Source organism: Anguilla anguilla, chromosome 2 (assembly GCF_013347855.1).
Source record: "Anguilla anguilla isolate fAngAng1 chromosome 2, fAngAng1.pri, whole genome shotgun sequence".
Taxonomy (NCBI): Eukaryota; Metazoa; Chordata; class Actinopteri; order Anguilliformes; family Anguillidae; genus Anguilla; species Anguilla anguilla.
In genome coordinates, this window is record NC_049202.1 from 11,242,359 (window position 1) to 11,269,700 (window position 27,342).

A 27,342-nucleotide genomic window follows, 5' to 3' on the forward strand; every position below is an offset into this window, starting at 1 on the left:
GGAGGGATCTGGCTGGCATGTAGGATTTGAATATCTTGTGGAGGTATGCTGGGGCTGATCCCTTGACTGCCTGGTATGCTAGGACCAATGTTTTAAATTTGATGCGAGCTATAACAGGCAGCCAGTGGAGGGTAGTGAGCAGGGGAGTTACGTGGGAGTGTCTGGGGAGGTTGAAGACCAGACGAGCCGCAGCATTCTGAATGAGTTGCAGGGGTCTGGTGGCAGATGCCGGTAGTCCAGCCAGAAGAGAGTTGCAGTAGTCCAGGCGGGATAGAACCATTGCTTGGACCAGGAGCTGGGTTGAGTAGGTGAAATGGAAAAGTCGAGGAGGGGAGAGGATAGAGCAGGAATAAAGATTAGCTCCGTCTTTCCCGGGTTGAGCTTCAGGTGGTGATTGTCCATCCAGCTCTGAATGTCCCTCAGGCAAGCGGAGATGCGGGCAGGGACCTGTGTGTCCGATGGGGAGAAGGAGAGAAAGAGTTGCGTGTCGTCGGCATAGGAGTGATAGGACAAGCCATGGGCAGATATTACAGGGCCAAGGGATCTGGTGTACAAGGAGAAGAGAAGGGGACCGAGGACTGGGGAACTCCGGTGGTGAGGGGACGGGGTGGTGATACCTTACCCGCCTAGGCAACCTGGAAGGAACGGTCAGAGAGGTAAGACTCAATCCAGTCAAGGACTGTGCCGCGGATCCCTGTTGCTGCCAGGGAGGACAGGAGGATAGAGTGGTCCACAGTGTCAAATGCAGCGGAGAGGTCTAGAAGAATCAGGACAGAGGAGAGGGAGGCTGCTCGTGCGGCATGGAGTGACTCACTGACCGAGAGGAGTGCAGTCTCGGTCGAGTGGCCAGGCCTGAAGCCAGACTGGTGGGGATCAAGCAGGTTGTTCTCAGAGAAGAAAGCAGAGAGCTGGTTAGATGCAGCACGTTCAAGTGTTTTGGATAGGAAAGGGAGGAGAGATACCGGGCGGTAGTTCTGAATGACTGAAGGATCTAGTGTGGGTTTCTTCAGGAGCGGGGTGATGTGGGCCCTCTTGAAGGATGAGGGGAAACATCCAGAAGATAGGGAGGAGTTCACGAGGGAGGTGACAAAAGGGAGGATGTCTGGTGTGATTGCCTGGAGGAGAGATGAGGGGATAGGGTCGAGGGCGCAGGTGGTAGGGCGGTGAGTGAGCAGAAGCTGGGAGACTTCAGTGTCTGAGAGGAGAGAAAATGTGGAGAAACAGGGGGCGGAGGGCGCAGAGGGGGCGGAGGACGCAGAGGGGGCGAAGGACGCAGAGGGGGTGGAGGGGGCAAAGGAGCTGCGGATGTCTGCAATCTTTTCGTCAAAGAATGCTGCAAAGTCATCTGCAGTGAAGGAAGACTGGGGTGGAGGAGGTGGCACGCTGAGGAGAGAAGAGAAAATAGAGAAAAGTTGACGAGGGTTGGAAATGGAGTTATGAATTTTGGTTTGGTAGAATTTTGCCTTAGCGGCAGTGACAGCAGAAGAGAACTCTGTCAGGAGAGACTGATAGGCTGAGAGGTCAGATGGGTCCCTGGATTTGGCCCACTTCCTCTCAGCAGCGCGGAGGGTGGCCCTGGAGGTGCGTAGGATGTCAGACATCCATGGACTGGGAGGGGATGAACGTGCTGGCCTAGGGACGAAGGGGCATAGGGAGTCGAGTGCTGAGGAGAGAGATGAAGTTAGGGTGGAGGATGCAGAGTTAGTGGGGAGCTTGGAAAATGATTGAAGAGGGGGGAGGGAAGCAGTCACTCTGGGAGCAAGAGAAGAGGGTGATAGGGAGCGGAGGTTACGGCGGACAGTGACAGTGGGGGTGGGAGGAGGAGAGGGAGGATGTGGAGAGAGGGGGAGGGAGAAGGAGATGAAATGATGGTCAGACGTATGTAGGGGGGTAACCGTAAGATTGGAGCTGGAGCAGGTCCTCAGGAAGATCAGGTCTAGGAGGTTGCCTGCCTTGTGGGTTGGAGGAGAGTGTTGTAGGGAGAGGTCAAAGGAGTGGAGTAGGGGTAGGAAGGCAGCAGACTGGGAGGCTTCTAGGTGGATGTTAAAATCTCCAAGGAGGATCAGCGGGGTGCCGTCCTCAGGGAAGGAGCTGAGCAGGGTGTCTAGCTCATCCAGGAAGCTTCCCAGGGGCCCCGGGGGACGATAAATAACAATAATATAAAGGTTAGCAGGGTAGGTGATAGAGACAGGATGGAATTCAAAAGTGGATATAGTCAGATCAGGGAGGGGGAGAACAGAGAATTTCCAGGTGGGGGAGATCAGTAGACCAGTACCACCACCACGGCCAGATCGCCGGGGGGTGTGGGAGAAGGAGTAGGAGGATGAGAGGGCAGCAGGAGTGGCAGAGTTGTCTGGTGTAATCGTCTACAATATAGCACAATGTGAATATGGGACTTTTATTCTTTATGGCATGCATAGCTATTTCTGACACAAGGTGGCTTCAGTGGGCAAATAATCCCTCTGACATGAGAAGCACCTAATTAAGGAAAAAGAATAGCTTGTTACTATTCCGGGATTGCAATTGTGGTTGGAACAAAAACCAGCATACACAGTGGGCCCCCAGGACCGAGGCTGAGAACCACTGAGCTAAACCCTCACTTGCTGAAAAGTTAATGACTTATTTTTTATTAAACGTTCAAATATTCCACAAAATGAATCATTGGTAAGTACTTAGTTTTCAGTTGGTCTGAGCTAAATGCCACACTGCGTGGTTGTACATTAAGTGAGGAACTGAATAACTTATTGTCCATTGTTTCTGCCTTATGATTAGACTCTCAAATCCTTAAAACAGCTTTCATTTTCACTTGATCAATCTATTTCTGTGTTCGCTAATTGTTTTTGCATTTACCAAGCCCGAAGGAAAGCATAAGATAAGGACGGAAATGTGCTCATTAGTCTACCTGTACACTAATACCACTGAAAAACAAGAGAACACAATAAGTGGAAATAAATAAGTGGATGGAAATGGCTTGCGATCCCTGGAGTTTTGTGAAGCGGGTTTGTAACCTTACAGGGTAGGAGCAGAGGATTGCGGATTACACAGTACAGTGTGTGTGTATAAGAGCCCCGAAAGGATAAAATAATGTACGGTGGTTTCATTTAAACCTGTGTGGTCTGCTGGGACTTTCTATTCAGGTGCTGCAGCATGCCATATAGTGCCTGACGGGTCCTCTTACACTTCACAATAACAATATTGTGTGTGTGCTGCTATACAGGAGTGACTGTGTGTCACTAATACATGTATACATTGATATTGTAGTTATTTATTAATTTATGAGACAACATTATGAGCATACAGGGAAATGAGTTTTAAAAAATGAGAGGTACATATAAAAACTGATAAAAATCTTTTTTTTGCATTAATTTCTCCGATTTAAGTATGAGGTGCTCTGCAATAAGACTCTTGAGGCTTGACAACGCGTACAAACGTTTTTTTAAAACTATGAGATATAACGATATTTTTACTCTTTTGGGAAAGTACAGTACAATCAATTCAAGATAGCCTAAATCATCATGGGATAAATATATAGTGATATATCATGCAAAGCATCTAGGAGTGGAGAAACCGAAACCAGACCATAAAGGTTACAGCAGAAATGCATTTAAATCTAGTCATCATCACAGTTCTGATTTCTGGTGTGTTTTGCAAGGCTGAGCAATTATGTGCTCGATCATAAAAAGAACAATACATTCTGCATCAAACAAAAGCCTGTGAATAGTTCATTAAAACATATTTTGTATGTATGGAAGTTTTGTGCCAACTGCAGGTTGTGTGGAATTTACTCTGTTGCAGTCAATGGAAAAAAAACAGGTAGAGGCCTGTTGAAGCATGCTCAGTGAAGAATTTGAGTGGGCAGTGTTTGTTTTCCACTTTATATTTCCATTACATATTTTAATGCCTAGTAGTCAAACTAGAAACAGGACACATTTACAATGAAGCAGATTATCAGTAAAAGAGCTCACATTTTTGACAAATCAATCCTCTTTTTAATGTCTGAGAGTCATTTCACAAAGAAAGCCCACATCTTTAATTCTAACACATACTCAGTCATATCATTGGGTAAAAGTATGGGGCAGGGTAAGGAGGCAATATATAAATTATAATCCCAATATGCATACTTCTCAGAATGCAGTGCACGGTAAAGGACGTACCCAAAATAACAGGAGAATAAAAGGAGAAAAAGCCAGCACCAGAAAAAGCCTTACAATAAAGCCAGCACCCGTGACCAGGGGTGTCATCAGGGATTTTGGGCCCCAAGGAAAGATCTCACATTGGGCTCCACCACCCCAGAAAATCCAATGTCCTAATATTTTTGAGAGCCCCTTTCAGTCAGGTCCCTTGGAGTTGTCTTGACCACCCCCCACCCCTTCTCATCACCATGCAGTGTCTACACCCCTGTGCTGAGTACACAACTTACAAAACTGAATGTAGCTCTTCAGTTTTTTACATTTGCGTTTCCAATGAGTTTCAGATGAAATACTTCAAATCGACCATGTGTAGACTGAAATCATGGCTCTGTCTAAAGCTTTAAATCTTGTTGTGTGCAAAGTCCAAAGAGAAAGAAAAATCTTACATTAACTGCCTCAAACTTTTAACCATTTTCAAATTTGTCCCTAAAATTTACCACTTTTGGGTTTCAATAGCACTGAGGGACTATCAACTGCATATCAAATGTAATTAAATAGCCCGAACAGCAAAATCCTTTCTGACAACAAAACATACCACAAAAAAACTGATATTCTCTGTAAACTGTGTGACCATTCAAATCCCTGTTCTGGACACAACACAAAAGGGATTGAAGTGGCCATGAAAATAAGGTGAGGAATTAGTGAGGAAGTAACATTTAAAAAAACCAAAAACTTCAATTTCTTAATATCACAAAGCATTATCAATATAATTTATTTATCATTGGTGATCATTTAGTCACTTTTTTTTTTAAATCTGATGTGTAAAGACCCTGATTTTTCTCATCTTATTCCATTATGTCCTGTGTAAACAAAGGCCATTTCAGAGCACAGGGCAGTGGAAAAAAGCTTCCACGCCCACAAGGTGAGCTGAGCTAAATTAATTTGTGCCTTTCAGAATTTCTTGTTGTGAAATACACTTTTGTATAGGTGCCAGGTTCTTGTGCTTTGAGTGTTCATGCTTCAGCTTGAGTGTGGATGACTGGCAAGTCCCTTACAGAGGTAAAGAATAACATCCTTTCGTGCGTCAGCTCTAACTCAGTAAACTGTGCGGTGTCCCTGTCGTAACATCTTTCACCTCAGGCTAGTGATTTTCAGTCAGGGCATAGCTTGTACGAGGTTCTGAGGATACTCTCCAAACTTTGGAGCTCCAGCCCTCAGCTTCAAAATTCTGTAAAATTTGTGGTTCACAGTTTTGGCTTCCTAAACTGGGCCAGTTTCCTTGGGCCAGTTTCATGGACACACAGTAAGGTTAGTCCTGGACTAAAGTGAGCTTTGTATGGAGAGTCTTCACATAAATTTGAATTTAGTCGAGGACTAGGCTTAATCTGTGTCTGCGAAACTGGCCCATTAATAACTAGGTTTACTTCATTACAATACTACCTGAAATTATATAATTATATAAAGTTTAATTATATAAAAGTGAATTATATAAAAATACTATACCCCTGTAAACAAAGGATAATCATATCACCAGTCAGACCAGCCAGACCCTTGACACATACAGTATATTTCAAGACAATTAGCAGTAAGAATAATCAGTTTTGCTAGTGGCATAAGAATAGCAACATCACACAACTGCTGCAACAAGCACCAAATTACCAGACAGACACAGAAGTGGAAAGAGACAAGGGATGAAGTCAGACCGTTGTTAAATTTAAGCATAACAGGAAGATCTCTGTGATTCAGACTCCCTGCTGAGTCCGCATGTCCGGTCTTTTGAAGCCAAACGAAACTGCTGTTAATAACGCGGGGGCCGGGGGATTTTGAATTCCCGTTAAGGAGAGAGTGAGATCCTGGAAACGCATTGTTTTACTGTTCCATTGTTTTTTATTAACCCTCCTATTATGTTTGGGGTCAATTTGATTCCATTCAACGTTTACTGTCTCTAAAAATATGGTTACCATACCTTTTTCAGCTAGATATTTCATGACTTTTCCTAACTTTATGGGGAAAACGTGGCAAACATGAAATGAACTGAAAAAATTATTTTCGATGTCCTGTACACGTTGTACGCATCAGTGTTGTTGGGTTATTTTGACCCCAAGCTCTAATGTTATATAAAATCATAATTTTGATCTTGTTTTTGTTGTGTTGGCTGAGGGCACTTTCACATTAATTTGTGTGTGTGTGTGTGTGTGCGTGTGTGTGTGAGAGAGAGAGAGAGAGAGAGAGAGAGAGAAAGAGAGCGTGTGTGTGTGTGTGTGTGTGTGTGTGTGTGGAGAAAACATAGTTCCCACGAGATCTCTGATCTTTTTTAATAAGCACTTACCATACCAACATAAAGCCCTGCAAACACCAAAACATACTTTGTTTTCCATTTTAGGTCAATGAATGAGATTGTATAGTCATATAAAATCAATACTTGATGTATAAGGGGAGGATGGGGGGAGTCATGTTTTATTTACTGGGCTATTAAGATGGTCAGTAGAAAGGCCTATAGTAGCTGAGAGAGAAACTTGGGTAACACTTTCAGTTACAATTATTTTCGGCAGTTTTATATTGCTGGGGTCAAATTGACCCCAAACATAAAAGTTGTTAGTTAATTAAAACATAATAGGAGGGTTAAATGATATAGCTTATGTGCTTAGCAGGCACCATTACATAAGGAGTAATCCAGAATGCGACTTATACTGGTTATATTTATATAGGCCTGTTTTAAATAATGATTGACATACCGTATAATATGTGTGTGTGTGATCAAATTTCTGCTTTTGTCATATTCATTTATTCAGCAAGATCTTTACAGATCTTTACACGTGCACTTACGCCCCTTGCTCGAGGATATGTCCCTTGCTCAGACTCTCATACCCACACTGTAGCGTCTTCAGCTGTCCACATCTGGGGTCCAGATATTCTCTATATCAACAGAGTTAGATAATGTGTGTCTGCAAAATGTGCTGCGGACCACATAGCATTGCATTTTCATTTCAGAGTTTTTGTCAGTACTTTGTCAGTGGTCTGAAATCTTTGATGAAGAACATTTGCCAATTCTTCAAGTTATTTTAATGAGAATAGACTACCTGTGAACAATAAAACAAATTGCCCTACAGACCTTGGAGGCAAATTACATTTTTCACTCACAGAACAAATAATGTATTTCCTGTTGTGTATGATGAAATTTTTACATTTGGCAAGAACAAGATTGTTAAGGCCAGGGGGTTGTTCATGCATGGTACTCAGACACTAGGGACGCCAAATCAAAGAAGTGCAACAATTTAGCAGAAAAGGTACACAAATTAGGCGGCCTTTTTTGGTGACATATATTAGAAGACCTCTGGCTTTTTTATGTTGCTGAAGGACTTTCACCCCTGCAAATGGAACTCAGCCAAATCACTTACTAATGCCAAAATAATAATATTCAGATCTGAGTCTTATAACCATTTTTTTAATGACATCTATCTATTTGCAGAAATGTGTTTGAAATAGTGTTTAAATTAACAGACTATTTAAAAGGAAAAATGCATTCTAAGATGAATCTGTATGAAAGCGATCTTTTATCGGGAGAATTCAACAACTATATCTTCACCACCCTAGTAATGACAATAATACCCTACCTGAGTCACGCTGTTGCGTTTAACTACAGCCAGAACAAATCAGGAGCCATAACGTCACACACAATGACTATAACCCTAATCCTAAACCTAACCCAGGGGTGCACAACTCCGGTCCTGGAGGGCTGATCTGCGTGCTGGTGTGAATACCTTGCTGTGTAAATGGATTGTTCACAAGTTCCTATTTTGGGGCACAACGGCAAAGGTACAACTTTGCCTCAGCATAAAGAATGCATATTTATATATGTTTAACTAAAGCCGGCTGATTAGCAGTGATGGTAATAATAAATAGTGCATGCGGGTAAGGCAAGATGTTTCTTTCTAAACAGGCACTTCATAGGAGTATGCTAGTCTAGACTCGCCTTCGCTTCAGCACTTCTGCATAGCAGTATGCATTTCTCTGGATTCTGGTTCAAACCTAATAGGCTCAATAACTGTTTGTTTTATTGCAGTATGGAAAAAGAAAAAAGGTATTAGCCAATACGTCAATCATTGTGTTTAATTCTGGGGAAAGTCTGACACAAACGGATGCATGCCAAAAGCAGATTTAAAATTATTGGCACCAAGTTCAGTCATTAGTGTGTTGGTTATAAGGGATGTAGCTTTCCGATGTTTGAGTCATCAGTTTTACCTGCTCTTGGCATCACATCTCTTTCCACAATCATGGAATGAAAAAATGTTGTTACAGACAATGTGATTTCTGTCCAGACATAATGTCCTTACCCATCTTGAACAGATGACTCAAGAGGAGAAAGTATGAAAAATTAGTGAATTTTACTTGGACAGAAATGGTATCATATACACAGCATGTGCAGTGAAATGATGTCAGAGGACACACTACTTTTCTTTGACAAGTTCAAACTTTGAGGAGATAAATCTACATGGCAACTGTATTGAAAAATAGCCTAAATTATTTGTGGGCATTTTATGAAACAATTTATGGCATTGCTTTGATTTCACATGCAGCTACAATAACTGCCATAAAAGGCAAACCTCGGAAAGTCCAAAACCTTTATCTGTCGGCAGCAAAGTGTGCGTTCAGCCGGTGGATAAACAGGAAACTTAAAGATAAACGCCACCACATGGCTCCACTAGACAGCTACTTTACTTTCAGTTTCCCAACCCTGCATTTATAGAAGAAGGCAGGGTCACCAGGAAGTGTTAGCCGTTTGTGAAAGAAGTCGTTCACAAGGATCCATTCAGCTCAGTACCTGCTTATTGATCCTAATGTTGTTTGCTGAGCTTACAAAAAGGCTCGGAAAACATGACATCACCCACATAATTAAGGCAACCGCCCAAGCCCAGCAAGGAAGTTAATCATAAACACGTGGGGGTTTTTGAAGACAGGAAAGTCCCTGAGCTCAGTAAAAGTCCCACTTGCTAGCTCGCCAATCTTACGCAAGACAGCATGATGCAACATACTATAAACAAATATTTTACTACTTCAGCATGAGCATTTGGATGAATAATCCACACCATTTAATTTAATCAGCTACCAGGATACATATAAAATATATACATTTTGGGTTACTCTATCATGAATAATATTTTTGGGGGACTTAAGCCATTTAGTCTCACAAACTGCCTTCAATTTGCTAACAAATATTCCTCAACCACTCAAATAAACAAATCACATTCTGTTTAGACTGTTTTTTTTATTATTCATTTATTAATTGAACTGGCCAGCAGTCTCTGAACACCCATCATAAAATTTTCATTTTCTTACTTACAAAATTCCATAAAGTTACACAAATATGGATGTCTTACCTGAGTCTTAAAACCACCAGAGATACTGGGGAATAGTACACTTTTGAGGAATTACAGAATACAAAAACAATAATCCCTGGGTATGTCAACTGTTGGACTTTTCTCCATTAAACCAAGTAGAATCATCCGAAAGTACATCTAATATTGAGCTGAAACTATGTCTAATAATGAGTTTTTTTCACAACACAGTCCACAGCCAAGCTTGCATAGAATTTGATCAGATGAAAGCCTCTCACATGCGACTTTGGCATGCAGACACCCAATCGAAAAGGGGCGGGCCCCTAACCAACCAAGCCCACTGGTACCCTAGGCGACAATCATCAATTCTGCATGGTCTGGATTCAATCAGAGACCGTGGGGCTCATCCATGCACCACAGCACAGTCCCTTACCCAGATCACCCCCCAACCAATTTTCTTTGAAAACAACATTGACCAGGCACTTGTTTTCCCATACCAGGGCAGTAACATGATCCACCGGGGACAGGGCACAAAATGGTGCACAGTCTGGTTTCCATTGCAAATCAAGAGCCACATCACACACTGAAACCCAGTGCACTACCAGATGAGCCATCCGGCAGCCCTATTACTTCTTCTTCCCAGTCAGAATTATCTTCTTTATTTTATCAGCAGTTGTATTCATGCCCTTGTCATTCAATTTCTGAATTAAATTTGGAGCAGCATTTTCGAGACCTTGCTGTTCACACCAATCCTTCAGTATTCTGTAGTATCTTTCCTGAGAGTCATTTTGAGTATCCTCTTTGTGAAATTGTATAACAGTATCTTTTAAGTCGCCTCTGACCAGCTCTGTTGTACTTCTTGGCCCTAATTCCTTCACTATGTCATTCAGGTGGGGAGTGAGGTCTATGTCTGTGAATAAGGGAGAACAAAGGTCTTAAATTTTAGAGCACTGCAAGTCAAATAGTTCAATACATTTTCAAATACATATTCCATTTTCATAAATAAGAGCAATGAACGGGTTAATATCCCCCGTGTTGTATTCAAAGCAATGTGAGTAATCATAGTGATTATGTGCTTTTGAAATTTGCCATTTTTTTTCATGGAAAATATTTTAATGCGATAATTTTTAATGCAAGGGTTTACATTTGTGTATGTTAAAATCAAATATTTGTAATACTCAGGGAATGAAAATATACATACGTTTAAGTGGAATGCGTTCATTTATATCGTTGTCCTAGAGTAGGAAAAAAAAGTAATTGTGTTGATTTGTTATACATGTTCAATATTATGTTTTCATATATAAATAACACATATTGATTGTATTATCTGTGCTGAATCCATTTTGTCTCTGTTTCCAAATTGACTGACTTACAGAATTATTTCATACCATTGTTTTTAGCCACAGTCCTAGATTATTTAAACTTCATAAACACAAGTGCTGTAACATTTACCATGTTTCAGTCAGCCATTTCCAATGTGGACAGTAAGATTATTATACCACTAGAGGGCGATCAAACCATAGGGTGAGGACAAAAGTGCAGTGAGGAAGGGTCTTCTTTCCGATTAAGCTGTCTGTACATGAGTACAGTCTGAGTCTGTCACCACATGTGTAAAAAATGGAAAATTCTATCGAAAAAAAAATGCCGAATTTTGTTTTTTTGTATTTCACCAACTATCATCTATGCATGTAGCAGTATCTGGAGAGGGGTAAATGGTGTGACATATATCAGGATCCAGCCTCTTCAAAGAACACTGATAAAAATTCATGCCTGCTGTATATATGGAACACTCAAGCTAATGAAAGGGAGAGTGCCAAGCTATACCTTGCCTTTAAGTCAGCTTTGCAAGCATGCCAGTACAAAAGCTGGTATAAGTAAACTACTGATTCATTTAAAAAATGTTTGTAGCTACAGTCATTTACCTTTTCAGCAAAAGAACAGACATACCTTGTCTGGGTCTGGGTCCTCGACACAGTTGTCTTTCGGTTTATCTGCTAAAAAAAGTTAAAGAATGTAAAAGATGTTAAACTATTAAAACCAGACAGCAAGTATGAAACAATAACGACGACTAAAAAGTAAGTACTTACCAAAACAAAAAAGCTTTCTTTTTTTAAAAAAATACACAATCGCAATCGCAAAAATAATTGGTAGAACAATGAGTGCCCACAATGCACCACCTGCATAAGCAAAGAAATGAATTAATTAAATAAGAAAACATTCCTTTTAACATCATACAAACAATTAACTTTATACATCAAATGAAGAGAACTGCATTACTTTTGGATCTCCACCATTCTGAATGCATACTGTACATCTGTGTTACATGCAGTTCCTACAGTGGCCACTAGATGTAATGGCAGTTAAAACAAACTCCATTATTCAGAGAAAACTGACTAAACAATTTCAAGGTGGTTAGAAACCTGTGGGGAGATAGATTACAATAGATTACACTCTCTGTTGCTATCTGTGCATTTGAAATTTGTACCTATTTACACATTTATTTATTTTTACCTCCTACTTTCTTGCAGACAGTATCGCTGGTGGGCTTGCACTCTTCTTCAATAGCAAAGCCGTCTTCACATCTTACACAAAAACAAAATAATAAATCAATCTTACGTCAAAAAAATCATAGAAACAGAATTTATGTCTGAAACTATAAATACATCTGGCTCAAGCTGTATTTGTATATATTCATATAGTTGTGCTAGCTATGAATTTGCTAGGCTTCTTTACATTGTGGTGAAGCTGTGACAAACATATACACCTTCACACCCTGCATTCATTAAGTTGCTACAGTACCAATTATACCTGTAATAAACAGATACTGAGAGGAATACAGCATAAAATCTTTATATTTCACCCAGACCTGGGTCAAATACTTATTTGTCTTGGATTCAAATACTTTTCTGCGCTCTATTGATCTTGTCTGGTGTAATCGAGCCTGCCAATATGACCAGAAGGTGGGGTCTGCACTTTTTGAGAGTATTTAATTGGTTCCAATACACCAGACAAGATCAGTAAAGCATAGAAAAGTAGTTGAATTCAAAACAAATGTATGTATTTGACCCAGGTCTGATTTCCCCTGTGTTTTGTAGTTGTTCTTATTTCTAAATTCAGTACGATGTTCCATGAAGACATAGCTTAAAAATAGAATTTAAAAATTCCCTTTTGTGTAATAAAGGCCTTTTGATGGCACAAATATTATTTTAATGATTCTGCCCATTATTATAAATCAATGCATAAAACCATATGAATGCACATACTTTTTGCAGGAATGGCATGCTTTGCATTCCTCTCTGACTGCTTCCTCACAGTAGTATCCCTTCTTGCATGTGCAGACTGTGTTCCGCATCACAGTGCATTTTTCTTCTGTTTCCAGATTTGCTAAAGAAATTAATATTGCATATGATTATCCCACACAATTGCTTAGTCAATACAATGATGCTTCTGTGACATCATATCAGGTGATAAGGAAAATGTGACTGAGTTCAAAAAACACTTAATCAGTTACAGTGACAACTGATATCAAAGTCCAAAACTCCTGATTAAATCAGAGGGCTATTTCTTTATTCAGAAACACAGTAAGGCAAGACAGTTTGTTTAACTCATCAAACTGTGTTTAAGAATTAGTAGGCAAATTATTGCACATACATAATTTAATTCAAAATCAAGGACAGACATTGACTGAGTTCAGGCCAACATCTCCTAGGATTAAGATATCAAAAAATGTTCAATAAAATTGGACACAGAAGCCTTTATGGTGAACTTTAGTAGATATTTGATGATTCATTAGTTAGATGCATAAATCATGTACGTAGATTAAAACATCCTAAAACTAGGATGTGGTTTCCACTTGGACATCAAAGGGAGAGCACTAATCCATAGATGTAAACTCCGTTTTAGAATCAATTAAATATAGATTCTTCAGGCCATTTTAAAGTTAGACAAAGTTTCAAAGAGCAAAATAACATGTTTTATTCTGTATTGGTTCAGAGATGCATACCTGTAGGGTTACAGGACGTGCATGGCTCACAGGAATCCAATAAATTGGCATGGTCACGATATGATTCCCCTTCACAGGGCAGACATTCTGTTCCATTGTTTTGACTGCACTTGTCCACATGATAACCTTGCAGAAACACAGGTCAACATTATTAGTGGTGTCAGTAATCCTTGTAGCATCAATGCTGTCTTAAAAGGCATTGTGAACTTTTCCAGAAATCCACGATGCACAAATTAGATGGTACTCTACTTGGATCTCTAGATGGAGGCAGAAACACCTTGAAGTTCAATTGCTTTGCAAAGAAATAAGTTGGCACACGTATGAATTCTGTGTTTTTTATGGTAATAATTGTTAATATTTCCTCAAATGTTAACAAGTCCTTTCACTGTGCAATGTGAGTAAACTACCACTAGGTGGCCCCCGTCAAACATTGTACATTTAAGACATGAACATTGAAATTACTTCTCTGGTAAAATTCACCATGAGCAAAATGGCGGTAGGTGGCGGTGCCATGGGCGGTGCATAGTAAAACAACAGTAACAAAAAAATGGGAACCGGTTGTCACATTTAAAAACTTAAAGACAAGTCTATATGTGACCATTTTTTCCCTAAGAAACATCCGGGCCTTATGTTAAAATCATTTCCAAATTAAACTTTTTCAAAGGTTTTTCAAAAGATTTTTGTGCTATTCTCAAAATCGCAGAGTGGAATCTGCCCTAACCTTTGGGTTGTGTTTGTGTCATGTTTCTATATTTTATGTTCCCGTCCTAAATTGAATGGTCCATTTTAACTTTTTAAAAAGAACTCATCAAGCATAAATTATCACCCAATGCTGTGTTACGTCTTTCAATTAATTTCATTGCCAATCATTATCACAAGGTTTACACTTCTTTTTTGAGTTTCTGGTCCATAGAACTCATTTACCTAAAATTATACAATGCAATATATTTTGTGACAAATTAAAAATAGCTACACTCCACATTCTAGGCCCCCCTCAGATTCGGGCCTAAGACAAAGTGTCCGAGTTGTCCCCCATCTCCCCTGTGTGTCAAAGTTTACTCAGGATACTCGTTTTGAAACAGTTTCAAATTTGTAGTGGCACTACATAATGACATCTGTTGTGTTTCTGGTCAAACCTGATCAATGCTATACACACACTACCATTTCATAGGAGAGATGAGAAATGTTGCAAAATAACTATCCGGTCAAAATGTAGTTATACCAGAATTTCATTTCTGAAGCTCAAATCTACCATTCACCTAAATTTCAAAATTAAAATCATTTTGGAAATGAGTGAAATTTTGTCAAATATTGGGACTGTTTGGTCCTCCAGGTGTAAAAATATTTTACATCTGGTGCACACTACAAGATTGAAAATGTGGCAGACCCAACACAACAACAGATTTCACAATTTTGTTTTGTCTTTTAGTAGGCCTAATCAGAATCAGAATCAGAATCGTATTTTATTGCCAAGTACGTACACATACGAGGAATTTGTTTTGGTCAACACACCGAGGCAGCCATCTGCGGCGCCATCTTATTAGATGAGAAATGAGAGAACAGGAGGAAGGAGGAGGAAAAAAACAGTCCTTTCAATGAAACGAGAGGGCACTCATTTCATTGAAACGAAGAAAAACCTCAGCACATAGCAACAACATAAAAACATTACAAACATTACAAGCATTACAACAAAACTCGAAGACTTGCACATGTGGTAGGGGGTAGGGTGTCGGGGAGGGGAAGTGTCGCAGCACAGACACTGGGAGGAGCGTGCAGCCGCTCAGGCGCATCGCATCAACCCTCAGCAGACTGCAATCAGAATGCACACAGCAGACATTTGGCCAAGAAGGAGCATCACACACTTAACGTTTATGCTCACAATAATTATTAATAATTATTAATTATTCTCAGAACCTGACATCTCTCATAAACTCGCGTGATTTAGAGCAAAACAAATATTCCTCTTCCCAGTCAGCTAAGCACTCATTGGCTATTGCGTGTTTCTGTTCAAAATTCCATCACTGTTCCCTTCACACTACAGGGTTTCGAGTCATACTCTCTCCCTGGTAGAAGAAGGTCTACTACAGGATGTCTCACCACTATGGAAACGCAGTAACTGTAATTGGCCATAGCCGAGACACGGCCTGCATTTGTGGCAAGTGCCATGACTGTATGAGAGAAGCCCTGTCAAGGCGTTTTTTAAGCGTTGTGTTTTTTTGTACATTTTTATTGTTAAATGCTTTGGAAACATGTGTCAATCATGCCACTGATTAGCCTTCTGCTTGTTAGGCAGCATATACTGAGATACCATGTGGTTCTTCTTTAAAATGGAGGCTGCTACTTATTTACATAAACTAAATAACCTGAACATACAGTAGCCTAAGTGCTGCAACTGTTCCCTCTTCCCTCAATCATACAAAACATATGGGAAAGTAAAAGCTGTCAATCGTAAATGGCACAATGCAGAATGAAGTTTGGCTGAAACTGAATTGATAATGTAATTCTAGTAAAAACAGAATAAGAAAGAGGATTCATACCAGGTGGACATTGGCAGCATTTCCGCCCTTCATACTCCCCATATCCATCTTGGCACTGCTCTCTTTTCATGCGGCTACTACCACGACCGATTTTTCTTATTGTTGTGCACTGAGCGTGCAAATTTTCAAGTAACTGTGGAAAAAAAGGTTATGCGTTACCTTATTGTTAGCATTATGTAATGTAATGTAATGTAATGCATTAACATGCCATGTCATGTTATGACAAATCGCATGAAAAGAAATGAAACTAAAAGTACTGTTCAAAGTGAAAGAAACTCACAGTAAAGTATCTAAGGACAAGTTGTTTAGATATGTTTGTACTTCATTTCTCGTAATATTTAATTCATAAAGTAGGTTTTTTTTTAAATGAAAAATGTTAGCAAACCAGACAACCTGGTCCAAGAGAGACCAGATCAAGTGTTTACAGTATAACATTGATTTCTTCCACCGAATAGACTTAATAAACTAGCATAAAGTGCCTCTGACACGCCATTTACAAAGCATAATGTACGGTAAACGCAGTATCATAACGGTACTTATTTACTTACCACAATCAATATAAGTAGTAGGAAATGAGAGAATTTCATTTTGTTGCAGTTAGCTCAAATAGAACTTCCAAGAAACCTAGCTTCTGCTGCAGCTGTCGACTGTTCTCTGATGCAAAATTTCCTGTTTTGAATTACCTCACTTCCTGAATAGAGCTCTCCTCCCAGTCTCAATCTCCCTGGTAACCGAGATGACTCATTTGAGTAGTTCCATGCTCTCTATGTGTGCAGGTTTTCAGTCGAAGTTAAACAACAGATGAATGTGTGATCCTAAAGTTTATAGGCTGTATAGCATAGTCAAAAACACTATGAAAGTTGTGTAAGTCGCTCTGGATAAGAGTGTCTGCTAAATGTAAAAAAAATGCCTGTAATGAAAATCTAAATGAACTAAAGACAACAATAAGAGTAGGTCTCTGTGCTAACAGTATTCTGCATCCTGAAACTCCTGAAGGTCAGCAAACAGCTGCAAAGAGGCTACATTTCAGAAGCCCGTGATGGTCAAATGAAATGAAGCTTCTGAGTCAGGGAGCCATTTAGCTGAAAAGGGATTCCCTTCTTTAACAGGCTCTCCCCAACAGCGAGATGCAGCACGAGGTACGTTCATTCCCACACAGAAAGTAGGAACTGACAACAGCCAGGCATACGCTTCGAAGCCAGGAGTCGGCAAAACATTCCAGAGTTGTGTCTTTTTTTTTTTTTCTTTCTTTTTTTTCCTGCCGATGACTGTTGATGCTAGATGGCCAATGAGACAGAGGCTGGTGGAGTCCTACTACTGCTCAGCTGCTTTGCCATTTTCGGTCAAAGCACATGCCAATCGAGCAGGGGTATGTCAGGGAGTCGTTTCCACAGACCGTGTAACCTCCCTGATTCCTTCCTTATGTCTCTGATTAAAGGTATATTTGCAGGTTTAATGCTGTTTTTGAGATAAACTATTTTACAGATTTCTGGAGATGCTGTAAGCACATTAAGGATGTTGTTTTAGAGCTTATTTTAGAAATGACACAAACCATTTGTTTTAATCTGGACATACCCATCCGTTCTCGTGAGTTTATAAGAATTCAGGTATAAAATATATATATAAATAATATATATATATATATATTAGTAGCAGTTATTCAGGTGTAGCCTATTATCTGGCGTATGTTTGTTCACTTTGGAATATTGAGCTATGTTAATAATAAACTATATAATTTAGAGGTTCACGTTTTAAAGTCTAAAAAGGTATGCACCCCATAACTGCATTTCCATTAACCATTTTTTAAAATGTATATTTTATTTTATTAATTTTATAATAAAATAAAACTATGCCCATTATTATTGGTTTAGATGTGTGTGTAGCAGTAGGTCTGTTCACTAAAATTAAGAGGAGTTCATTGAAGAAATAACTTTTCCTGAATTGATAAAAGGATTTTAAGGAAAGTACAAAATACTACCGAATCCACTGCATTATAGAAACACGGGACTCATAGGTTCCCCGAGACAAAACTATGAAGAAAAAACGTTCAGATACGGGGGAGAATCGCAGCATTGGAGTTCAACTAAACATGGTCAAAAAGTACACAGCGACATATTCTGCAGAATAATTTCCTAGACCAAGCATTGTGGATGTCGCGTAAATCTGCGGAGGGAAGGGATCGCAGACGAACAGGCACGCGGCGCACGAATCGCCGGCTGTTTTCCCAGACCACACCTCAGGGGGGGCTCTCTCCTCCCTTACATGCCGTGAAGAAAAGTAGTCTGCCAAGTCTTCCCTTATTTACTGAACAGTTCCTTTTTTGGTGCTACATTAAAGTCTGCGCACACGATGTACGATGGGTGGAAAAAAAGCTTTCAGCTTCCGTGAATGTGCTAAACTGAACTTCTACGTAGTTTTCTCTAAACTGCTAAAAATTAAACATTTATGAATAAATGTGAGGATATTCTCTCCTTTTTTATTTTTTGTTTAACCATGTGAGTATTGTTGTGTTACTGATCTTGCACCCCTTTATTTTATTTTAATGGAAAATGTCCTTGAACAGAAGATATTCTTTAAGAAAAAATCACTATTATCAAGTTTGTATTGTCAACCAATATTGTCAGTATTGTAATGAAAAAAGGTTAGCTAAAAACTGTCATGTAACTGTTTTAGGGTCTAATTAGATCATACATTATATTCCCACACCCAGTGCAAGGCAAACACCAAGGATTAGTGTCCTTGCCTGACATAGCAGACAGACAAACCAGGGATCAGCAGCAATGCAAAGGAAATCTGTACTAGTCTTCAGGGGAGTAAGAAGCCTGTTTGTTATTCAGAGTCACAGGTTATAAAGTAGTCCTGTTCTTCAAAAACTCTGAAGTTTTACTGCATTTGTTGAGACAATTGTTTTGGAAGCCCCAATTTTGAATTCTAGAAGTGTCCAGTTTAGTTACATTACAACATTTCCCTGATACTCTTAACCCGAGTGACTTACAAAGGTTACATTTTTGCATACATTCCATTCATGCTGCCGGATATTTTAGTGAAGGAATTCATAAGTACCTTGCAGAAGGGTACAGTGATTCCACTGGGAATTAAACGCAGAATGTTTTATTTACAAGCCCAGCTGCCTCACCATTGTGTTACACTGGCACACTCTCCCTTTGATACCGGGATATTAGCCTCTTCAAAATCAGTGAGGCCCTGGCCACAACCCAATCTTGCATCGCAGTAAACAACCAACATTCCAATCATTTTTTTTTCTGGCTGAAATTTTCCAGTAGTGCATACACTTGGAAAAGACCCCAATGCCGACACATGCTCAGCTTTCTTTAAAAATACGCAATATAAAGAACAAACCGAGAGCCTGCTCCACACCAGTCCACATTCAAAGTCAATGGAATAAAAATCCCTCCAATGGTGAACTCACTCAAACAAGCGAGAAGTATGAACACAGAGCATCACACGCATCTAAACAATTGTTAAAATGACAAATGAAGGTCCAGTGTCATCTCGGGGCTTCTCAGCCAATCAATTTTCTGCTCTGCCAAAATATCCCTATGAATAGGATATTGATTTAAAAGGGATAAAAAAGGATATGTCGAGCATCGGGTTTCACCTTTCTGGCGCTGAACAGGTCATAACGTCATTTGCAGTCGCTGATGACATCTATGCACCCAGCCAGCAGCACCCTGTCTAAATTAGGCTGTAGTATTTTCCAATGCTTCTAGGCTTGCTGTAGTATACAGTACACGAATGGTCAGACTGCAATGTCTGTTGATTACATTTTGATTTTAAAAGTTCTCTGAAAAGCAGAATGTCTTATTTTCTTGCATTGCCTGCATTTGCTATTGGATTTGCTGTATTGTGGTTGGTGCATTCTTTCCAAGTGGTCCCCTTCTTACAAAGGCTGAAAGCTTAAAAAAGCATTCAAAGAATAACAGTAAAAGTTATTTATTTATTTATTTTTTAAACACCGCAGCTCTTCATTGTATGAAGAGTTATCATATGTCCATTATTAAACCACTCCCTCTATATGCCCTCACTGAAACCGGGCATATAGATTTCCATAAAGCAGAAGTGTCTTAGTCTATGTATACTCATACAATAAAAAGACAATGACCTTTCATAGTTATGTTGAAAGTGAAATTCTGGAGACCATAAACCAAAAACCAAAAACCAAAAAGTTGTGTCTGCATAGGGGGAAATGAGAGTTTCAAATCAAAGCCAATTTCATGCATATCAAGGCCCAAGATAAATAACAGAATTTCATTCATAAATGTGACGTTTGATGGTGGGCATGGATATTATCAGATGTTTAATGCTACTGTTGTCAGTACAATAAACATTTTGCTCACATTTGAAGCCTTGTGTTATTTTCCTTAATGTAGGCTACACATCTCTTTACATTGTAAATAGTAGAGCCCCCGAAACATCCAATATCTGTCAAATAAAACTGTATTTATTTGCATATCAAACATTGCTATCCAGAGCAGCGCACTTTCCATTAATAGAGCTGCTTAACTACCCAGCTGAGGGGTACCAGGCAATGTCTCACCTGGGAATTGAACCCGCAACCCTTGCATTTCAGGGTCAGCTCCTTGGCACCAGATGTCCTATAACACGCCCTCACGCACAGGTGCCACACCTTTTACCTCGTTTTTCTCCTTCTGGGCGGGCAAGGGGTGTCAGTGAGTTTGAGCATGCGCTGCGAATGGCTCTGCATTTTGTTTATGTTCCTGAAGGGGCGGGGGGTGGGGGGTGGGAGGGGGTTCTGAGATCGCCGGTAGCGGAAGGCCCCTGGAATGCCCCCGCGCACATCAGACAGGGGGCCTCAACGGGCCACCAGGATTGGGCTTTTTTCTGCGACCGGCCCTATAAGGCAGTGCTGTGGTGAGGCTGCGGGCTGCCCGAGGCCCCAGCTCCTTGTTTGGGATGTGGGAGGGGGAGGAGGGGGGCAGGAAGCTACATAAGCGCTCCCCTGGAAGATGTGTAGTACACCATCCCCGAGCGGCAAAACCCCCCCGGCCAGGCACTGTCAGGGTAAGTGGGATGCTCTTCAGACACTCCGCTCGCCTCGCTGCCACTGCTAATCTGACACACCCCCATGTGGGCCAGATTAAGGTCATTATACCGCAATTACTGTGTGAATTTTTAACCAGACTGCCAAATATTCTCTCATTGTTTGTGCTTAAGTGATCTGGAATGTGCATGCAAAATGCAAGACAAGTTTGTTGAGGTAATGGTGATGTAGCTTGAGTTTTTTGTCATGCTGTAAGTCTGTATGTAAATCTGTGAATCTACTGCACATCTGAGTTGCTTGTTTGCCACGAGATTCGTTGGAAATTTCTGAGGTGAATCCTTTGAGGTGTCATTGATGCAGATGCTTGTGTTGATGTGCACTGCTTCTGTCTCATGATGCGTGACCATATAGCTGGTGCTGAGATTGTTGTTGTTGTTATTTTATTGCAATTCCGTGATCATTTTATGATCTGTTTGGCTACAAGATGCAAGCTGCAAGCTTCATTATGTGAAAACTACGAGTAAATCCTCTACCTATCGTGTACTATTTTCCCCGTGCAAGAAACTGAGATTTGCGCTTTGCATTGGCCCAAGTGATTGACAGCCGCTGGGTTATTTTATGTTGGTGATGCTGGCTGTTTAGCTGGGGTGATCCGTGGCGGAGGGCGAGAGAGAGCTGTAGGTGTCAGGGCCAGTCCAGTACTGGCAGTGAGAGGCAGAGAGCGGCCGCTTCTGGGATGCTTGGTCAGGCTGGAGCTCTGGCTCGAGCAGCGCGATTCCTCGGAGTTTTAACGTTTATTACTAAATATGGTTCTCTAGGATTCCTGCTGTGGCTACGCAGCGACTGCCCTCTCCCCTCTCACATCCATCCTCCTTTTTTTTTTTTTTTTTTTTTCCTTTTTGGCTGCTGAAGGCAGGCAGGGCCAGGGAAAGAGTGCCGTGCAACCATAGACAGACATCATTCCACATCATTTCCTAATTAGGAAGTTTTCCCAGGATACAACATTCATTCACCAGGGAGCGTAGTACGATCCACTTGATGGCAGCAGCTTACAGAAACAGTTTTTTTTTAACACTGTGTTTTTTATTGTTTCACCTCAAATGGATATGCTTTACTATACCCACATTTAAATGCTTTTGGTCAGTATCTGAATAAGAGAGTATTCAATATGATTTGAGCATAACTAAAAATAAAAATCTAAATTAGGAATATAAATACATTGTTTTTTAATGAAATACTCCACATAAATTGATATAATGGAAGGCTATTATGTATTTTCTTAATAATTTTAGGAATAAATTGCCTTGTAGGTATAATGCCTACAAGGAATATGTTTTTCTTTTTCACTCACTGCTGATTTCTGCATTCAAGGAAAGATGGGTGTGGTCCCTGCACAAGAAGCAATACATGTAGACACACACGCACACACACACACACACACACACATCCACTCACATAACACATACACACACACACACACACACACACACACAGAGGTTCATGCACTATGCCAGTCTGGGACTACGATGGCTAACACCCAGCGCTCTGCTCACAGTGATTGTTTCCCGTCTGAGTGAGGAAGGCAAAGAGAAGCAGCAATGTGTGACGATGAAGAGAGCACCGCCCTCGTGTGTGACAACGGCTCCGGTCTGTGTAAGGCAGGCTTCGCCGGGGATGACGCCCCCAGGGCAGTGTTCCCCTCCATCGTGGGTCGTCCCAGGCACCAGGTGAGGAAGCCTAGAGCCGGGTAATCATGGCATGGTGTGGGTTAACTTTTGACCTTTGTACATTTCAATGCAACAAAGAAAAAAACATTTTACTTTTTCAACAACAGAAACATCCTTCGATCATATAATTCTAAAATATTTTTGATCATCTACAGTTTGCAGTCACCTTATTTCTCACTTCAGCATTTTAAAGGGATATATCTTTAACCGAACTAGCATTAATCACATTGAGGTTTTATAGTCAGCCCTTACAATCATTCAAAAAAAAAAAATATATATATATATATATATATATATATGCCACTGCATTTGTGTTGGGCTGTAGTAACATTCACCACACACTGCAGTTGGCGTCAGATGGACTAACCCTCATCCCATATTTATCTCCTAAAAGGGCGTGATGGTGGGAATGGGCCAGAAGGACAGTTACGTTGGAGACGAGGCACAGAGTAAGAGAGGTATCCTGACTCTGAAGTACCCCATTGAGCACGGCATCATTACCAACTGGGACGACATGGAAAAGGTGAGGAGTCGGGATGGCCGGGTCACTGCTCTGCACACTTTCAGTTTGAGTTTAAGAAGCAGAGTCCTCACACCAAAGCACAGTGAGAGAGAGAGAGAGAGAGAGAGAGAGAGAGAGAGAGAGAGAGAGAGAGAGAGAGAGAGAGAGAGAGAGAGAGAGAGAGAGAGACGAGGGTGGGGGGGTAGAGAGAGAGAGAGAGAGACTAGGGTAGGGCCGTAGAGAGAGAGAGAGAGAGAGAGACGAGGGGAGAGGGGGGGTAGAGAGAGAGAGAGGGAGACTAGGGTAGGGGCGTAGAGAGAGAGAGAGAGAGAGAGAGACGAGGGGAGAGGGGGGGTAGAGAGAGAGAGAGGGAGAGAGAGAGAGAAAGATAAATGTTATATTTTTGTTATGTTCTTCACACCTTTTTACACTATGTGAATATCATTATTATTATTATTATTGAGGTTATTGTTATTGTTATCTTTATAGTGTTGTGGGCCATACTTGTCGCATGTTGTATATGTGGTTTCCATTCCTCTGTGTATTGTATGTGTTGCTTTGGCACTATGGCTGTAGTTGCCCTGCCAATAAAGGAAACCGAAATTGAAATTGAAAGAGAGAGAGAGAGAGAGAGAGAGAGAGAGAGAGAGAGGCGGGGGGGGGGGGGGGGGGGGGGGCATAGGAATTTTCTCAAAAGAAATCAGTGGGGAAGTTAGGCAGAACAGCACGATAGGAAATAAATGAGTAAATGCATGAGTTAAATGTACAGTTAACATAGATATTTGTGCCAAGGGATTATGACGCACCATTGCCCTCATTTAACTTCAGCAAAGGCCATGAGCTGTTGTGTCATGAACCAGCTTACTCCGGAACGAGCACCATGTGATTAAGAGCTCTGGTGACTAAGAGTGAACACACAGCATAACCGCTTCCAAGAACAGATAGTCATGCCTCAGCAGATGGCCTTACAGATGGTACAACCTAGTTATCTTTTTACCTCTTTAATATTTATGCCAGTATTACACAATATTTTGATGTTGAGTTCTGCAAAGCCCTCTGCTACTATTCTATTGTGGAATGGCAGTAATAGTGTAAATTCGGTTGTGTCAAATGCCTAACACGATAGGTTGTTGTAGCTGTGTGATTGATGGGTTTGCTTGTTCGGGCTGCTCTTTAGATCTGGCATCACTCCTTCTACAATGAGCTTCGTGTGGCCCCCGAAGAGCACCCCACTCTGCTGACTGAAGCCCCCTTAAATCCCAAAGCCAACAGGGAGAAGATGACACAGGTGATGTGAACACACAGGTCCTCAGCAAAGAATTCTGGGAATTCAGTCAAAGCACAGTGATTCTGTGAACTGAATTGTCACCTGATACCCTGAATCAAAAGTATTGAAATTTCATAATGAACAGAATTAGGGTTTTGAGAGATATAATACGTTTAAAACATTATTAATGAGTAAAGCATCATGTATGGCTGGATGAACCATTCACAAAGTTACATTCTCAGCTATAATGAAATGGTGGGGCTGTATGTACCATCTACCCATTTCTACACATTGATTGAGACAAGATGTTTTCCCTGCTTTAGATCATGTTTGAGACCTTCAACGTGCCAGCCATGTATGTGGCTATCCAGGCAGTGCTGTCCCTCTACGCTTCTGGCCGCACCACAGGTGAGTTCCCCTACACCTCTACAGTAGTGCCCTCACGTCACACCGGATGTTCGGAGGGGCGCATAAAATCCACTGCTTTCTCTTCTTTGGCAGGCATTGTCCTGGACTCCGGTGATGGTGTTACCCACAACGTGCCCATTTACGAGGGCTACGCCCTGCCCCACGCCATCATGCGCTTGGATCTGGCTGGCCGCGATCTCACAGACTACCTCATGAAGATCCTGACCGAACGGGGCTACTCCTTCGTCACAACTGGTGGGTGGAGCCGAGACCTGAGTGGGCGGAGCACTGCGGAGCCAGGGACCGGCAGCGGCTTAGGGCTGTAGATTCTCCGCTAGTTGTGACATCATAGGTTTCTAACTCTGGACAGTTTAAAATGATAATTATGCTCCTGCCGATTTCCACCGCTGGAATTCCTCTGCTTTCCCTTGTGTCCTGTTTGTATAGTACAAGTATGCTAGGGACTTTCCAGTAGATCGTTCCATCTCAGGCACTCCTCCATATGCAGTCATGTTCTGTGTTTACCTCACTGCTCAATTCTGCCATCTGCAGCTGAAAGAGAAATCGTCCGTGACATCAAGGAGAAGCTGTGCTACGTCGCCCTGGATTTTGAGAATGAGATGGCCACCGCTGCCTCCTCCTCCTCTCTGGAGAAGAGCTACGAGCTTCCCGATGGGCAGGTCATCACCATTGGCAATGAGAGGTTCCGCTGCCCCGAGACCCTCTTCCAGCCATCCTTCATCGGTACCTTACCCCCCCCCCCCCCCCCCCACTGTCTGTGTGCCTTTATACACATTCATACAGCAGTAATAACCCGTCGAATGGAATTTTATCATTGGCCATTGTGATTATATGCAAGACATGCATTTTTTCCTGGGCTACTCCTGATTCTTTGACAAACAGATCAACATAAACTTGTCACATTTTCTTCTCCGTTCATGTTCATTTCTTCAGAATGTTGTAACCAACTCTTGTGACCCCCAGGTATGGAATCAGCTGGCATTCATGAAACCACCTACAACAGCATCATGAAGTGCGACATTGACATCCGCAAGGACCTCTACGCAAACAATGTCCTGTCTGGAGGCACCACCATGTATCCTGGGATTGCTGACAGAATGCAGAAGGAGATCACTGCTTTGGCCCCCAGCACCATGAAGATCAAGGTACGTCTTAAAGCCTCTTAAAGGAAGACCATCTGTAAACCTGGATAGGGCATGTGTCAGAAAACATTCAAAGGGTTTTGTGGAAATTTTTGATATTTTCCAATGCTCTTTAGAAGTCTACTCAGGTGTTAGTCAAAAATAACTCTTTCTAATGTATCAGGAAGAGGCAGTCCTGAAGATGTTTCTCACATAGTGCTTGTATTTGTAAAGAAAAAAACAGCTGTTTTCCATAGTAGTTTACCTTTCACCTGACTATCTATGACCTCCTGTGCATTCCTAGATCATCGCACCCCCCGAGCGCAAGTACTCTGTCTGGATAGGAGGCTCCATCCTGGCCTCCCTCTCCACCTTCCAGCAGATGTGGATCAGCAAGCAGGAGTACGATGAAGCTGGCCCTTCCATTGTTCATCGCAAATGTTTCTAAAGCCCCCCCCAAAACCCCACTGTGTCGCTCTTTTGCCTGTAAACTGTGAATGTATCTTTTTTCCTTCTTTCGTTCCTTCTTTGCACTGCCAACTACTGAGCGAATGGTTTGTTTTTGTTTTGTTTTTTCTTTTTCAGAACGAATAAGGCTTGAATGTTATGCTGTTGCTAACAGCTGAGGAAGTTCTGTACTGAACGTTTAAGGGTTTCATCATGCTCCCAAACTTGTACTTTGTCTTCACCTGTTGCAAGAGCATTGCTCACAGTCTCCCTCTTGTGTTCGGATACAGTAAGACGCCCCTGGACTTTGCAAGTCTCGCATGTGTTCAATCACCGCTGTATGCTTTCAGTTACAGATTTTAAAGATGGTTACATTGTGAACACTCCAGGAAGGAATAAAGCTCTTCAAAAAAACCTTCGCTTTTGTCTAACATATTTCATATGTCTTCCATTTAAATAGCTTTCAGCACACTACAGCCACAACATTAAATAATGCTGAAACGCGTTTGCTGAAATCCTTGTTTTTAAACGTGTTCTTGACAAAGTAAAGGCAAAGCATTCCTGTCAGGGAAGCCATTGTGCTAGTCTGCTTTTTTAAAATGTATTATGGAGTAGCCACAGTACTGAACACACACAGTCCATCTCGCTGTTCCCACCACTAACAGCAACATAAGCGATGACACATTTGAAAACACAAACCCCTCTATGCCATTACAAGGCCAATCATTTAATTAGCAAGCTGCTCTTCTCCCTTTTTCCAGCATTACCGCCTGCCTCTTCACAGGCTGTTAGTATTATTCCCGTTTGAGTGGCAGAATTC

The 27,342-nt window shown here is 41.2% G+C and overlaps 2 protein-coding genes across 3 annotated transcripts; one reads left to right on the plus strand and one right to left on the minus strand.

Annotated features, from left to right (window-relative positions):
- Positions 1-9,376: 9,376 nt before the first annotated feature.
- fas (Fas cell surface death receptor) lies at positions 9,377-16,701 on the minus strand. Of its 2 annotated transcripts, none has more exons than XM_035405779.1 (9): positions 16,555-16,701; positions 16,007-16,139; positions 13,470-13,595; positions 12,730-12,850; positions 11,978-12,048; positions 11,554-11,643; positions 11,414-11,457; positions 10,668-10,701; positions 9,377-10,376 (listed from the first exon to the last, which is right to left on the minus strand). In XM_035405779.1, the coding sequence occupies exons 1-9, from the start codon at positions 16,591-16,593 to the stop codon at positions 10,093-10,095; spliced, it is 942 nt and encodes a 313-aa protein (XP_035261670.1). In that variant the 5' UTR covers positions 16,594-16,701; the 3' UTR covers positions 9,377-10,092. The 2 variants fall into 2 exon arrangements, with proteins under 2 accessions (XP_035261670.1, XP_035261669.1); XM_035405778.1 differs by having other exon boundaries at positions 11,414-11,460.
- Positions 16,702-20,936: 4,235 nt separating this feature from the next.
- acta2 (actin alpha 2, smooth muscle) lies at positions 20,937-26,940 on the plus strand. The gene is made up of 9 exons (XM_035405641.1): positions 20,937-21,049; positions 22,585-22,756; positions 23,151-23,279; positions 24,436-24,546; positions 24,849-24,933; positions 25,027-25,188; positions 25,486-25,677; positions 25,918-26,099; positions 26,380-26,940. The coding sequence occupies exons 2-9, from the start codon at positions 22,628-22,630 to the stop codon at positions 26,521-26,523; spliced, it is 1,134 nt and encodes a 377-aa protein (XP_035261532.1). The 5' UTR covers positions 20,937-21,049; positions 22,585-22,627; the 3' UTR covers positions 26,524-26,940.
- Positions 26,941-27,342: the final 402 nt, after the last annotated feature.